We start from the raw sequence: 14,112 nt of genomic DNA, 5'->3' as shown, positions 1-14,112 counted from the left end.
CTCGGTACTACAGCTCCCGGGGCGCACCGGGACAGCGCCCGCCCGCCGAGGGGCGGTGCCACGGGTTAAGATGGCGGCGCTGCGGGAGCGGCGGTGAAGGTGAGCGTTGGCTCCGGGGGTGGGGACGGCGCCTTATGTGCGGGGCTCGGGCGCGACGCCGCTGCCCGCTCTGAGGTGCGGCCGGGCTGTGGGAAAGGGCGCTTCCCGCCCTTTTTTTTGGCGCGCGCCCGCCGCTCTGTGAGGGCTGAGCTCGGGGCCTGCGCGCTCCGTCCGCCTCTGTCGCAGGGAGGGCGGCTGGACCCGGCGTGGCAGAGAGAGCTGCGGGACCGAGGGTGAAAGCGGAAAAACGGCGCTGTTCGCGTTCCAGAGGGGCTCGAGTTGACCATGCCCGGCTTGTGAGTGTGAAACACATCCTGAAAGTAAGCTAGGCGTGATCCCTGGTGGGTTGTGCTATGGAAGGGAGGAGGGAAGGTGGGCTTTTTTCTTTCTTGATATTTGAGTGACTTAAAACTGTGGGAAGTGGAAACATTTCCTTGTTAAATGAAGAAGATTGTCTTTAGAACGTGTATCATCTAGTTCTCGGTAGGTGTCTACTCATTAGGTGGCTGTCCCCCAGGAGTCCATCTTGAGACATCACCTTTTTCAATATATATTTTCAATATATGTATATACGTATTGTAATGATATCGACAGTGGAATTGAGAGCACCCTCAGCAGCTTGCTGATGGCACCAAGCTGAGCGGTGCAGATGACATGACAGAAGGAAGGGATGCCATCCAGAGGGACCTGGGTGGGCTTGAGGAGTGCATGCACGTGACACTAATGAGGTTCATCACGGCCAGGTGCAGGGTGCTGTGCTTGAGTCGAGGCAGTCTCAAAATTGAAGAAGAACTCCACAAGAGCCGCCCTGCGGGGAAGGACTTAGGGGTCCTGGTAGATGGAAAAACTTAGCACAAGCCAGCAGTGTGTGCTGGCAGCCTGGAAGGCCAACAGCATCCTGGGCTCCATCAGCAGAGGGGTGGCAGCAGGGTGAGAGGGGATTGTCCTCTTGCACTCTGCCCTCCTGAGGCCCCATCTGCAGTTCTGCATCCAGGTCTGATGCGAAGCACTGGAGGGATGTGGGGCTGTTGGAGTGGGTCCAGAGGAGGGCTGTGAGGATGCTCAGAGGGGTCCAGCACCTCTCCTATGGAGAAAGATGGAGGGAGCTGGGCTTGTTCAGCCTGGAGAAGAGAAGGCTCCAGGGAAACCTGGAGCCACCTTCCAATAATTCAAGGGGCTTATAAGCAGAAGGGAAGTGAACTTTTTACACAGGTAGACAATGATAGGACAAGAGGGAATGATTTTAAACTAGAAGAGGGGAGATTTAGGTTAGATGTTAGGAAGAAACTTTTTTCTTAGAGGGTAGTGAGGCCCTGGCAGTGCTGCCCAGAGAGCTGTGGGTGCCCCATACCTGGAGGTGCCCAAGGGCATGGATGGGGCCCTGGGCAGCTTGAGCTGTTGGGAGGCACCCAGCCCACAGCAGGGGCTTGGAACTGGGTGATCTCTGAGGTCCCGTCCAACCCAAGACATTCTCTGATTAAATGCTGGACACTTGGTTGTGTGGCTGTTAGGCCTCAGTGAGTGCCCTTTCCTTACTGATTTTTTTCCCTATAGCGCAATGTCCCTGTTGTTTCCTCGTTCCAAGTCAATAGTTGCAGTGAAGAAGGATAAAAGACACATGGCTGAGGTAAATGCTTCTCCACTCAAACATTTTGTCACTGCAAAGAAGAAAATCAATGGCATCTTTGAGCAGCTGGCTGCGTACATCAATGAGAGCTCCTCATTCCTGGAGGGTAAGCTGAGCTGAATGGTGCTTTGCCTGCATGTGGTTCCCCAGGCACGCACCAAAACCCTCGTTTATTTATAAATACATCTCTCTTTATCCGTCAGCATTTGTATGAGGGACTGAAGATTATTTTACTGAATTTGGATGAAGGTTAGGTTTCATATTTTAAAGCTGACTTAAGTTGGTAACTGTTATGAAACCGAGCTAGTTAGTGAGCTACTTTTTGTTGTTGTCGGGGAAGGTTGTTTCTGTGAGTGTGTGGTTTTTTTTGTTTTTTAATGAACTATTTAAGGCTCTTTTGGTTGTGTGCATATAATCCTTTCAGTATTCTTGCCCAGACACGTCATTGCCAGGGACATGGAACATGTACAATAATTGGCTTTACAGCTTAAGATGCAGAGAGAAGATTTTTAAGGGTGCTGGCATGTTTGAAGCATTGGATGTGTTCTGCTTAAGGCAGTCCTGTGAATAAGAGTGGTTTTTAGATGCAGGAAAGAGACCAGTAGATAAATGCTGATGGGTGTAACTGCATGCTTCGACATGACCTGTCTGAACTTTGGGACACAGATAAGCATTTGGTTGTGAGTGTTAAATTACGAGGAGATGTTTTCACCCATTACTGAGGCAGATCACTTCAGGGATTCAGAGGCATGATGTATTTTGATTTTTAGAAACACACAAGAATGTAGAGCTTGATCCTGTCACCACAGAAGAGCAGGTACTGGAAGTCAAAGGCTACCTGTCAAAAGTCAGTGGCATTAGTGAAGTGCTGGCAAGGCGACACATGAAAGTGGCTTTTTTTGGAAGGTAAGTCACATGCTTACATTTCCTACGCTCCCTACTCGGTAAAGAAACTTGCATCTTTAGGATCATAGCCAGTAAAAAGTATTTATAGAAGCCTTCGTGCTCCAGCTTCTGCCTGCAACGTGTGGCAGATGTCCCTAGTGCTAGTACTTGTGTAAATGGGACACAAATATTGTAGAACGTAATCTATTTGGAAGAAGCTTTAAAAGAAAAAAAAATGGATTTTTTTTGTAAGTTGGCTGTAGCACCTGAATTGTTAATACTTCTGGAGCTGCTTTGGTTTAATGACTTGTTTTTTTGTAATATCAAAATGAATATACCTAAAAAGCTCTATACTATTCTTTAATCTTGCTTCAGGACAAGCAATGGAAAAAGCACTGTGATAAATGCCATGCTATGGGACAAAGTCCTTCCTTCAGGAATTGGACACACCACTAATTGTTTCCTGCGTGTAGAAGGGACTGATGGTCATGAAGCTTTCCTACTTACTGAAGGCTCGGAGGAAAAGAAGAGTGTTAAGGTACAGTTTCCTTAAGCATAAGGTATAGGAGAAGAGCTCCATTCCAGTGCCAGAGAAGGAAACAAGAAAAAGAAAATGAAAGTACTGTGAATAAATTTTTAACAGTTCAGGATTATATTCACTGAAGGAGCAGAGATTAACAGCAGGTTTTCAATGAATGTAGGAAGGGAGGAAGCAAGCTATAGCATGAGACTTCTTCGTTATATGTGAAAGATGATATGTTGTAGTTGTAATAACAGGGAGTTGGAATTATGACTCAGGAAATTCTTCTCAGCTCTGTATGATGGACGGAAGTTACAGCCTTCCTGATAGTTCCTCACCCTTACTTGATGGGAATACTTCTTATAAACTCTTTTTAGGTGGTTGTCTTTTGACTGGGGAAACTCGAGCTGTGGAAAAACTCTTGGGGAAGTAATAATTCCAAGTTGGGTTTTATCTTAAATTGTCTGTGACTAATGTGAAGTAGGGAGATAATTGTATTAATAGGTCTTAGCATATGGGAAACATTATAATTTATTTTTTGTAGACAGTAAACCAGCTAGCTCATGCCCTCCATCAAGATGAGCTTCTGAACGCTGGCAGCCTAGTCAGCGTAATGTGGCCCAATTCCAAATGTCCTCTCTTAAAGGATGACCTAGTGCTCATGGACAGGTGAGAATATCTGTCTTTACTTTCCTCTTCACCGCAGATTTCTTACATAAATGTATTCAAATTTAGCAGATATTGATGAAAGTGACCTTGTTTTCATCTGTGACAGTGACCAAAGTCCCTTCCTGTAGTTAACAGCCACAGTTTATCTTGATTTGTCCTTTCAGTTTGCGGTCTGCAAACATGGAAACTAATGCCCTGTGTAGCTGAAACAAGTTTCATACTAACTTTTTACAACATATTTTTGAAACTTCCACAGAATAATATTGTTTCTTCTCTTTCTCTTCTTAGCCCCGGCATTGATGTAACCACGGAGCTGGACAGTTGGATTGACAAGTTCTGTCTAGATGCTGACGTATTTGTTCTGGTGGCAAATTCTGAATCAACGTTGATGCAAACCGTATGTTCAAGTTCATTTGCTGGTGGTCAATGAATTTGGCTAAAAGTTGAAACATGTTGACACATTAATTTAAGAGGTTATGTTCCGTTTTACACAGGAGAAACAGTTCTTTCACAAGGTGAATGAACGTCTGTCTCGACCCAATATATTCATTTTAAATAACCGCTGGGATGCATCTGCCTCTGAACCAGAATACATGGAAGAGGTTTGTGATTTGAATTCCTTCTCTTTGCCTGGAGTCCATTATAGAGACCGTTTTGACTCTAGTCCTTGTGGGTAGAATCATAAAGTGTTAGATACTATTGTTTTACAGCTTGATTCTATATTACTGTAGTGTGAAAACTAGAGGGAGTATAGGCTAGTGGTCACAGCATGACTATTGAGATTTCTAAAATGGAAATCAAGATCTTAGCTGGGCAGTTTCTAAGTTAGATGACTTGGATGACTTCTGGAAGAATTTATGAACTGCAAGGTTGTTTTCTTATTCTTTAATATTGGTGACTTAGACCAGCAGAGGGCATCTGAGTGCCCGATCTGACTTTTGAGATGGAGCTTTAAGTGGGTTTAACCGCACGTGGAGCTGTTCCTGTTTGTCCCTCAGGTGCGTCGGCAGCACATGGAGCGGTGTACCAGTTTCCTGGTAGATGAGCTGGGTGTGGTGGATCGTGCGCAGGCAGGGGATCGAATCTTCTTTGTGTCAGCAAAAGAAGTGCTGAATGCCAGGATTCAGAGAGCTCAAGGGATGCCAGAAGGAGGTGAGGAAAGCTAACGGAGCCTTTCTTATAGGGAAGAAAATAAGATAATATCTTGTCTCAGAAGTAGGCAAAACTGAGTTTATTGAAATTATCAAATTATTAAGAGAGCAGTCAAAACAAAAGAGATGAATTGGGAACTCTTCTGCATTGGCTTCAGGGTAAGGCAGGAGTATTTCCTAATGTCCAACATCTGATTGCTTTCTCAAAACCTAAGTGGTTTTTTGTACGTTCCTACTCTCAGGTGGAGCATTGGCTGATGGTTTTCAAGTGAGAATGTTTGAGTTTCAGAACTTTGAGAGAAGATTTGAGGTGAGTGAGATTTGAGATTTGAAATGCTGGGGAACAGATTTTACGAACATGGGGTGGCACCACACTTTGGAAATAGAACAGTTGTGTTGGTGTGTTTCTGCCTGCTGCTAATCTTGGCTGCCTCTTGTGTACAGGAATGTATCTCCCAGTCAGCAGTAAAAACAAAATTTGAGCAGCATACAGTGAGAGCAAAGCAGATTGCAGAAGATGTTCGTCTCATCATGGATTCTGTGCATGTTGCTGCCCAGGAACAGCGGTGAGGAGATGCTGTTGCTTGTTGCTTTCATGACAGAAGCTTGCATTCTGGGAAAAGATTAAAGGAATGTGAACATTTAAAATGCAAAGAAAAAATGTGGAAATACTGGGAGAGGAACATCCTTTTTGTCCTGTGTGCTGTGTGTATGTAATGTACTGTAGGTAGTGGTACACTTTATTCTTGGGTTGGAGAATGTCTTCTGTCTCTGGAATTCCAGGTGTTTGCAGATCAGAAGGGTGCTTATCTGGCTTTTTCATGGGTACCTTTTTTTTAATCAGAGTTTACTGTCTGGAAATGCGAGAGGAACGACAGGAACGTTTAGGTTTTATCGACAAACAGCTGGAGCTCCTTACTCAGGACTACAAGCGGAAAATAAAACAGATCACAGAAGAAGTGGAGAGGCAGGTAAGGAGGAAGGGCTGCTGAAAAAGAGAAGAGATTGTCAGAAACAGCCACCAGCATGGTGGGAGAAATGCAAAGTGCTGGCAGGTCTGAGGGGATAGGAGTGTGGGAGTTACAGATGGGAAGAGAAGGAGTGCTTTCAGAAGAAGGGTTTGTTGTTTGTTTGCTTTCCTTGAGGTAATAAAAGGAAAAGTAGAATACCTGGAGATAACTTCTGGAGAGACTCATAAGATGCTTCAAGTATATGGTATAGTAACTTTGTCCTATGTGGCTCTTTCTCCAGGTATCAAACGCAATGGCAGAAGAAATCAGACGGCTTTCAGTGCTGGTAGATGAATACCAAGCAGATTTCCATCCATCTCAAGTAGTTCTTAAAGTTTACAAGAACGTAAGTCATGTTTGCTTCTAATCAGTTGCTTGTACCTTCTGAGCCGCCCTTTAATTAGTCAGTGGGCTCTGAGTCAGTAATTACACCGGCTCTTTGCGATGCTTAACGTTCTTCCTACTAGAAAGAACTGAACTATTAATATTGCAAAATGTCTTCTCTTAAAATTTCCTTTGCACTGGGATAGCTTCTGTGAAAAATAATGTATTTAAAAAAGAAGGAAATTATTTTTAAAACTAACCTGTGGTAAACAAATGCACATATGACGTACTGCATTATGTACCTCAGACAAAACCCTTCCAGTCTACAGTGTACACGTGAGATTTCATAATTTGTTTTTTCCTGTCCTTCACTGAAGAAAGGAGAAAAATGAAACAGAATGCATGCTCTTGCTTTGGGAGATTTTTTTAACTGGGAAGCTCTAGCACCTGCAACTTGCATCTTACCCATGTTTATTTAATCTCAATAACTCTTCTCTGTTTGTCAGGAGCTACATAAACACATTGAGGAAGGCCTGGGCCGTAACATGTCAGATCGTTGTTCCAATGCAATCACAGCTTCCCTGCAGACAATGCAGCAAGAAATGATAGGTCAGTTCTGCAGGCAGTATTGCCCTTTGTTCCTGTAACTGCAATGCAAAATAACTAGGTGGATGTTCTGGGTTTCTTGTTCCTCTAATGGCTGATTGCAGGTGGCATTGTCTTAGTTTCCATCGTGATTGGTAATGCTTATAGGTAGAGGACTAGTTATGCCTGCTTCTTCCACTCTTTGGCTAAACTTGTTCAGTGCTTTAGTAATGAATATAATCAATCAGTCAGCTTAATCCTTCATTACTGAGAGAGAAGCTCTTCTAGAACTGGCCTTTGGATTCTGTTTCCCAAGCTATTGCTGAATTGTAAACTATAGCTACCTTTAGGAATTTGGGAATGTCTACAGAAAGACATCCTTCTGAGTTGAAAGGGCTAAGAGTTGATTGCTTTGCAACTTGCCTGGCTTCACGAAATTCAAGATACTAACAAAAATAACTGCAGAGGATGGAACAACCACTCTGATTATGGAATGCAAGTCCAGTTAATTACTGTGAACTCAATTTCCAGTTTTCTGAGTGTGTTTATATTCTGTTCTTGCAGATGGTTTAAAGCCCCTGCTCCCTCTCTCTCTGCGAGGCCAGATAGACATGTTAATTCCCCGACAGTGCTTCACACTCAGCTACGATCTGAACTGTGATAAGCTTTGTGCCGACTTCCAAGAAGATATAGAATTCCATTTCTCTCTTGGATGGACAATGCTGGTGAACAGATTTTTGGGACCAAAGAATGGTCGTCGGGCCTTGATGGGCTACAATGACCAGGTAAGGTAACTTCGTGAGTGGTCAGGGGTGGGTGGGATATTCATAACTCCAGTGCCTACTGAACAGTTTTTGCTGAGAAGGGCAGTGTCTTGCATTCTTTTACTCTGTACTCTGTTTTTGTTTTCTTTGTTTTTGTCCCCACTTTTCTAATTAGATTCAACGCCCTTTAACACCAGCAAATCCCAGTCTGCCTCCTTTGCCTCAGGGTTCTATGACCCAGGAAGAGCTCATGGTGTCCATGGTCACTGGACTGGCCTCGTTAACTTCCCGAACTTCCATGGGGATCATCGTGGTTGGTGGCGTGGTGGGTTGACAATCTGAGGAGCATCTATATGAATAACCTTGGAGCACTGACTTGGAAAGTGCTTGCACTGCAGAGTCCTGTAGATATTTCCAGTTCACAGATAGTGAAATACTTTCCTTTCTGTATGCAAATGGAAGATAAAATATTGAGCATAATTTTGTGTAGTAGTTACATCGGGAGCCCGAGGTTTTGTGAAGATAAAAACCTTTCAAAATATGTTATAAAATCTGGTATTCTTGTGAGGATAAATAAGAAAGTAGTATTTTTCTTTTCCTGTTTGCTGAGGAATGAGAACTGAGGCTGAAGCTGAGATTTCTGCTCAGATCCTCTGAGGATGCATGCCTTCCTACCTGGAACATGAGAAGAGCGTTTAATTTTAGATGCTCTGTCTAATTTATTTCATATACAATCAGCACTGCCTACTTTTGGGAAAAGAAGAGATTGTTTTGAATCTTAAGTCTGAATCTAAGTCTAAAACTGCAGAAGAAAAGAGTAATAGAGATTTAACTCAAGTTGCATGGTAACTAGTTCCCATTCTACAAATAATATTAAGTTTCTCCAGTAGCAGTTCCTTACCTCCAGGCTTTTTCAGAGTGCTTGGGGGTGGATGATTTCTCAAAAGGAAGATGGTTCCCTAAAAATGGTTTTTCCTTTAGAAACAAGAATTCTGTGAACTAGGCCAAGTTTGTTTGCACATGTAAATGTGACTAAAATGACCTGGAGAAGTTAACCCACAGGTATTCTATGTTTGTAGCCTGAACATTGGTGGCGAACTGTCTGATCAGTGAAACTACTTCCAAGTCAGGGGTTGTCTTTGGATGTTTTTGGCTAACTTTCATGTGCTTAAAATACAAGTGCACCATTGCTAGGAGGCAGCATCATCCCTAGATAATGAGTGTGTCATTTGTTTTTCCCCGTGCTTCTTTTAGGTTTGGAAGGCAGTGGGCTGGAGGCTGATTGCTCTCTCGTTTGGCCTTTACGGGCTGCTTTATGTATATGAACGCCTCACTTGGACCACGAAAGCAAAGGAGAGAGCTTTCAAACGACAGTTCGTAGAGTATGCTGGGGAGAAACTGCAGCTTATTGTCAGCTATACAGGATCTAATTGCAGCCACCAAGTCCAACAGTGAGTTGCCTGTGTTCACCTAGCATCTTTATCTGAATTCTGCTATTTTTTTTTTTAATGTTGTTTTTTGCTTTGTTTGTTTAGGGTGATATTCCTCCCTTGTTAAAGCAAGATATCTGCTCATTGAACTCAGGACTAAAAAAATATAATAATGTGTTTTAGAAGAACGCTATGGTTTATTTATTTATTAAATAACATGATGTAGTATGTGGGTGTTTCTAAGCACTAATCTTAGTACTTAAGTCTCTCAAATTTCTCTGATGGTTCTAACATATTCTTGTACAGAAGTGGAAAGATGTTTTTATCTGAGTCAGTGTCATCCCTACTCATGGAAGGCATTTATTCCTTGAATTCTCTGTTTCATTCTTACTTTACACTTTCTTCCTGTTTCACAGAGAGCTTGCTGGAACATTTGCTCAATTATGTCAGCAAGTAGATGTTACACGGGAGAATCTTGAGCAGGAAATTTCTGCCATGAATAAGAAAATTGAAGTTTTGGATTCACTGCAAAGCAAAGCAAAACTGCTGAGGTGAGATTTTTTTTATTACACAAACACAGACATCCACATTCAGTTTTTCCTGCAATTGCCCCAGGATGTTCAGATGAGGATGCACCTCTGAGTGCAGCCCTTCCACCATCATAGCGTTTGATTTGCAGATATCAACATTGTTGCCTGTCATTTTCCCTTTTAATGTTACATTAAGAACAATTTGCTGCAATATATTAAAATGTCCAGTAGAGATATCAAAACTATTCTGCAGCCTCTAAATAGAAAGAAGAGTCACTTAGATTATTGGGTGAGAAAGTAGATTCTTGAGGTATTGGTGAGCAGTGCTTTTTTTTTTTTTTTTTAGCCTGTGAGAAGAAGGAAAGGTGCTAAGCCCATGTACTCTGAACAGTCATTTAAATCTTTTCTCTCATAAAATCCCCATGTCCTTCTTACTTTTAGTTTGTACAAAATTACAGTTCTTTTCTGTTTACCAAAACATATGGTTCTCTAATCCTGCAAATTTTCCAGGCTATTAGAAAGTCATCTAAAAAGTCTCACCCTTGCCATTGCACAGAATTGAGTCTGACGTTTGTCTTCACCCTGAAAAAGATGTTGGGAAGAATTTTTTTAAACAGACCATACCTACACAAATAATAAGACCAATTTAAAGTTGTGACGAAGGTCTCACTGTGAACCTTAAAGCTGGGGATTGTTGGCAGGATGGTGTTCCTGACCTGAAGGAGACAAGGAATAGTAGCAGCATTTTGGAAAGGACCTCCTTGACATTCCTCTCCACACCTTGCTGTTCGTTAGTCTTAGTCATGCTTCTTTCAGATTGGCTTGGGAAGAACAATTGTATTCACCTAACAGAGACTTCTTGTCTTTACAGGAATAAAGCAGGTTGGCTCGATAGTGAGCTTAACATGTTCACGCATCAGTACCTGCAGCAAAGCAGATAGTGTGGGAAGAAGAGGAAGACAACACTGTTTCCCTTCAGTGCTTTTTCAGTTACTGCAGAGAATATGGTGGGTGATGGAATCCCTAAGGGGGATGAGCAGAAGGCTATTGCCGTGTTTCCAGTTGCTGTGTGAACAGTAGGATTCAGCATCCTTGTTTTGTGTCCCACCTCTAAACACTAACTCTTGTAGCTCTTCTTTTCCTGCTTGGAAGACCAGGCTACTTCGGAAGGATTGTGTGCTTCGTACATTTACAGGGGGCTTTCAACATGAAAATCAAGTACAGTAATAGTGAATTCTAAAAAGAAATGTTTATCAGTTTACAAGTTACTCTAACACATCTTTCTTTGCGGAGTCAGTCATCTTACTACATGAAGATGGAGCTTTTGTCTTCAAAGCCCCAAGTTCATGTATGTGACAAGCAGCTGTTTTTCTAAACAGTGATCATATGCACACAATTATGACAGTTTCACAGTACTTTTGTAGCCTGTACAAACCTATCTCCTAGGTTCACCTTCTGTTATTGTAAAATGTGGCAGAGATCTGCTGCACTGTTTATTCTCATGGACAGGTTTATTTTTGTCAGCATGTTTAAACCTGTGAACAAAACTTAGTTCTCTTCCAGAGCAAAAGGAACTAAGATTTTGCTTTGGTATGTTTGTCTTCTGAGTTAATTTCTTCCTCTTCAGAGCTCTTTAATAATTCAGTCTGGCTCATTTCATATTGTAGGCAACTAATCTGCGAAGGCATAGCTAGCTGCTATAAAGGAGCTAGTGTTGATAATTGGCAGTTTGTTAAAGAAGGAAATCAGGAATGAGAAGATGAACCAGTTAACAGAATGTAAATAATTGCCTTGTGAGATAGGTTATGGATGTGGGGTTTGGTAATTGCACAGCAGTGTTTCTGGAAGCAGGCCTTTGGAATTCCATTACCATTTCTTGGCCACGAGGACAGCTCGGGGATTACAAGCTGTAAGAGATTTTGCTTTGTGTAGAGTTCCCATAGGATGATACAAGTCCATGCAGTAATATGATTTGTTGTTTCTTTTCTGTTAAAAGTGTGAGGAGGATGATGGAGACCTGTCCTTCTGTTTAATACTGGGGTAAGAATGGGTTAAGTCTTTTTTTTTTCCCAGATATTTTTTTTTTGCAAATGGATCAAATGAATTGAGTTTTGCCCTGAAACAGTTCTTAATTTTCATTATAAGACTTGGGAATTGTAGGGACTGGAGCCTCTTCTTTTTGGAATTGGTAGCTGAAAAAATTTCCACTGATTTCAGTAGTACCCGGATCAGGTTCCTGTCCCGTAAGCTTTTTTCCCACTTGGTGGATCTGTATTTAACCATGTATTGGGAATGATCTTTATGTAGCCCACAAAATGTCTCTCAGTAATCCAGAATTAATCCTGCAGTGCTGGAGTTAGGGTCAACCTAAATCTGTTCAGAATCAGACATTAGAGAATATGAATTATCTGTGAGCGAGTCACAGCTGAATTTGGGAGTACTAAGGTGCTTTTTTGTTGTTGTTGTTATATGATACGACAGTGAGATTTTTCACTTGAAAATGAGATCAGCTAGCCTTAGGATTTCTCATTCATGCTCAGGTATGAATATATGTGCCTGTGAAGTGTGAAGTTCCAGAAAGAAGCTCCCTCATACTTGAGGAAAGAATAGTGAAATGCTAATAAGTACTTCAGGCTGCTTTAAGATTTGCAGCGAGACTTGAAGTGTGGTTATGTTGGAGCTGGCAGGCTCTTGCAGTGTCCCTGGACTGCAGGAAGCAAACAAAGCTTTCACTTTCAGCGGACAGCTTTGAATTCGGCCCAAACCAAAAAGCTAGTTTCATCAGAGGGCACTTCACTGGCTGTGTTCAGTTTCCTCAGGGAGCCACCAGTTCACAAATGTGGCTTGGATCAGAACTGAGAATGGGTACGAGAGAAATGTGGGTCCTGTGGCACTGTGTTCTCTGGACTTGTGGTGAAGTACGCTGGAGTAAGTGGCACTGTCCGCTGTTACTCTGCTGTAGGTACTGTGTGAATTCAGAGCGTTGGTCTCCCAAGCTATTTCATACACGCTTATAACAAGCAATGTACAGTGCTGTTGAGTTAGAATATGGAACAGATCCCTGATAGAACGGGAAATTGCCAGTTCCAGGCAGAAGGAAGTGATAACACTGATTGAAGTGATAACACTGATTGGCAGCTCTTGACTATCTGAAGTATTGACCTCGCCCTTGGGGACGTGCTGCTCGATCTCCTCAGCAGGCTTTAGAGGAAATCGGGTAAGTGAGCAGATCTTCAAAGCTGGGGTCAGATTTGTGAAGGGAAAGAGACTGATGGCTCCTCAGAATCTGGTGTCTTGGCCGTGTGCGTTTCTGACCCTGCTCGGATTTTGGCGCTGGAGGCGTAGTGCTGAAACCTAACGTATAGAACAGAGGAAAGAACCACCTGAATTTTGTAAGAAGCAAAACTGCTCACATGGGAGATAATTGTGTTCTGAGGACGTGTGGAACCCCTGTCACTAGCAGCTGGGTGATCACGAATCAAACTTTTAACAGAAAGACCTACGAGCTGGATTCCTCTTAAAACACAGCTGTGCTTCTTTAATTCAGCTTGGTGGAGGAACGAACACTACTAGCAAGGAGGTTGTTACCTTCTGCTGTTCTTAAGAAATAATAAACTAATCCTTGGAATTTAGGTAATTCTAAAAGCAGTCTTCCCCCAAGCTCTTGTTAAAGAGCGACAGCTAAATGCACTTTATCCTATTGCTGCTATGTACCTTCTCATTGTGTTATGTTGATGGAGCTCTTCGAAATACTCTTACCAGTGAGTTTTCTCTTTGCTGTATTTAAGGTGATAAATTTGCATGAATTATTCCTGTATTGATGCTGTAAAAGCAGTGGAAACCAGAATAAAAATGAATTGAAAAAAAATATTTCTTCTGCTGTGTGCTGCATTATCTTGATACAAAGTCTGCAGGTGTAAGTGTAATCTATTCACATCATGGAATGGTTGGGGTTGGAAGGGACCCTAAAGGCCGCCTGGTCCAACCCCTGCAATGAGCAGGGACACCCACAGCTCCATCAGTGCTCAGAGCCCCTCCAGCCTGACCTTGGCTGCCTGCACCACCTCTCTGGGCAGCCTGTGCTGGTGCCTTACTGCCCTCACTGTAAAAAAATTCTTTGTATCCGATCTCAATCTCCCCTCTTTCAGTTGGAATCTATTCCCCCCCGTCCCATCACCACACCCTGCTGAAGAGTCTGTCCCCTTTTTCTTGCAGCCCCTTTAGATGCAGACAGGCCGCTCTCAGCTCTGCTCCAGCTGCACAGCCCCAGCTCTCAGCCTGTCCTCGCAGGGAGGTGTTCCATCCCTCGGAGCATTTCTGCTGCCCTCCTCTCCGCCAGCTCCACGTCTCTGCTGTGCTGAGGACCCCGCACGTGGACGCAGCGCTCCAGGTGAGTGCTCCAGGTGGTGACGTGAAACTGCATACGTGATCGTGACCTTTAATCTGTGTTTTTACAGTGAAAAAGAAGCGAAGAGAGCAGTGGTGCGGAACGAGCTGAGGTTTGGCATTCTTAAGGTA

The 14,112-nt window shown here is 43.0% G+C and overlaps 1 protein-coding gene across 3 annotated transcripts; it reads left to right on the top strand.

Moving 5' to 3' along the window:
• On the top strand, positions 28 to 13,464 carry MFN2 (mitofusin 2). 3 transcript variants are annotated; one of them, XM_021417335.1, is made up of 19 exons: positions 28 to 99; positions 286 to 395; positions 1,654 to 1,832; positions 2,497 to 2,632; positions 2,987 to 3,149; positions 3,676 to 3,800; positions 4,089 to 4,197; positions 4,295 to 4,402; positions 4,799 to 4,952; positions 5,194 to 5,261; positions 5,396 to 5,517; positions 5,796 to 5,922; positions 6,203 to 6,307; positions 6,792 to 6,894; positions 7,435 to 7,655; positions 7,810 to 7,959; positions 8,889 to 9,085; positions 9,481 to 9,615; positions 10,466 to 13,464. In XM_021417335.1, exons 2-19 carry the CDS (start codon positions 385 to 387, stop codon positions 10,533 to 10,535), a joined length of 2,283 nt encoding a protein of 760 aa, XP_021273010.1. In that variant the 5' UTR covers positions 28 to 99; positions 286 to 384; the 3' UTR covers positions 10,536 to 13,464. The 3 variants fall into 3 exon arrangements, with proteins under 3 accessions (XP_021273010.1, XP_021273011.1, XP_021273012.1); XM_021417336.1 differs by having other exon boundaries at positions 286 to 419; XM_021417337.1 differs by having other exon boundaries at positions 286 to 440.

The sequence above is a fragment of the Numida meleagris genome, chromosome 20, assembly GCF_002078875.1.
Source record: "Numida meleagris isolate 19003 breed g44 Domestic line chromosome 20, NumMel1.0, whole genome shotgun sequence".
Lineage (NCBI taxonomy): Eukaryota > Metazoa > Chordata > Aves > Galliformes > Numididae > Numida > Numida meleagris.
Note: the sequence above shows the minus strand (reverse complement) of the source record. Positions and strands in the feature narration are given on the sequence as shown.

What these genes read in the sequence shown, in the direction of transcription:
- MFN2 (XM_021417335.1), top strand. An exon ending in AGGAAAAGAAGAGTGTTAAG is followed by an intron (nt 3,150 to 3,675) that starts GTACAGTTTCCT and finishes TATTTTTTGTAG; the next exon opens with ACAGTAAACCAGCTAGCTCA. An exon ending in TGCAGCCACCAAGTCCAACA is followed by an intron (nt 9,086 to 9,480) that starts GTGAGTTGCCTG and finishes CCTGTTTCACAG; the next exon opens with AGAGCTTGCTGGAACATTTG.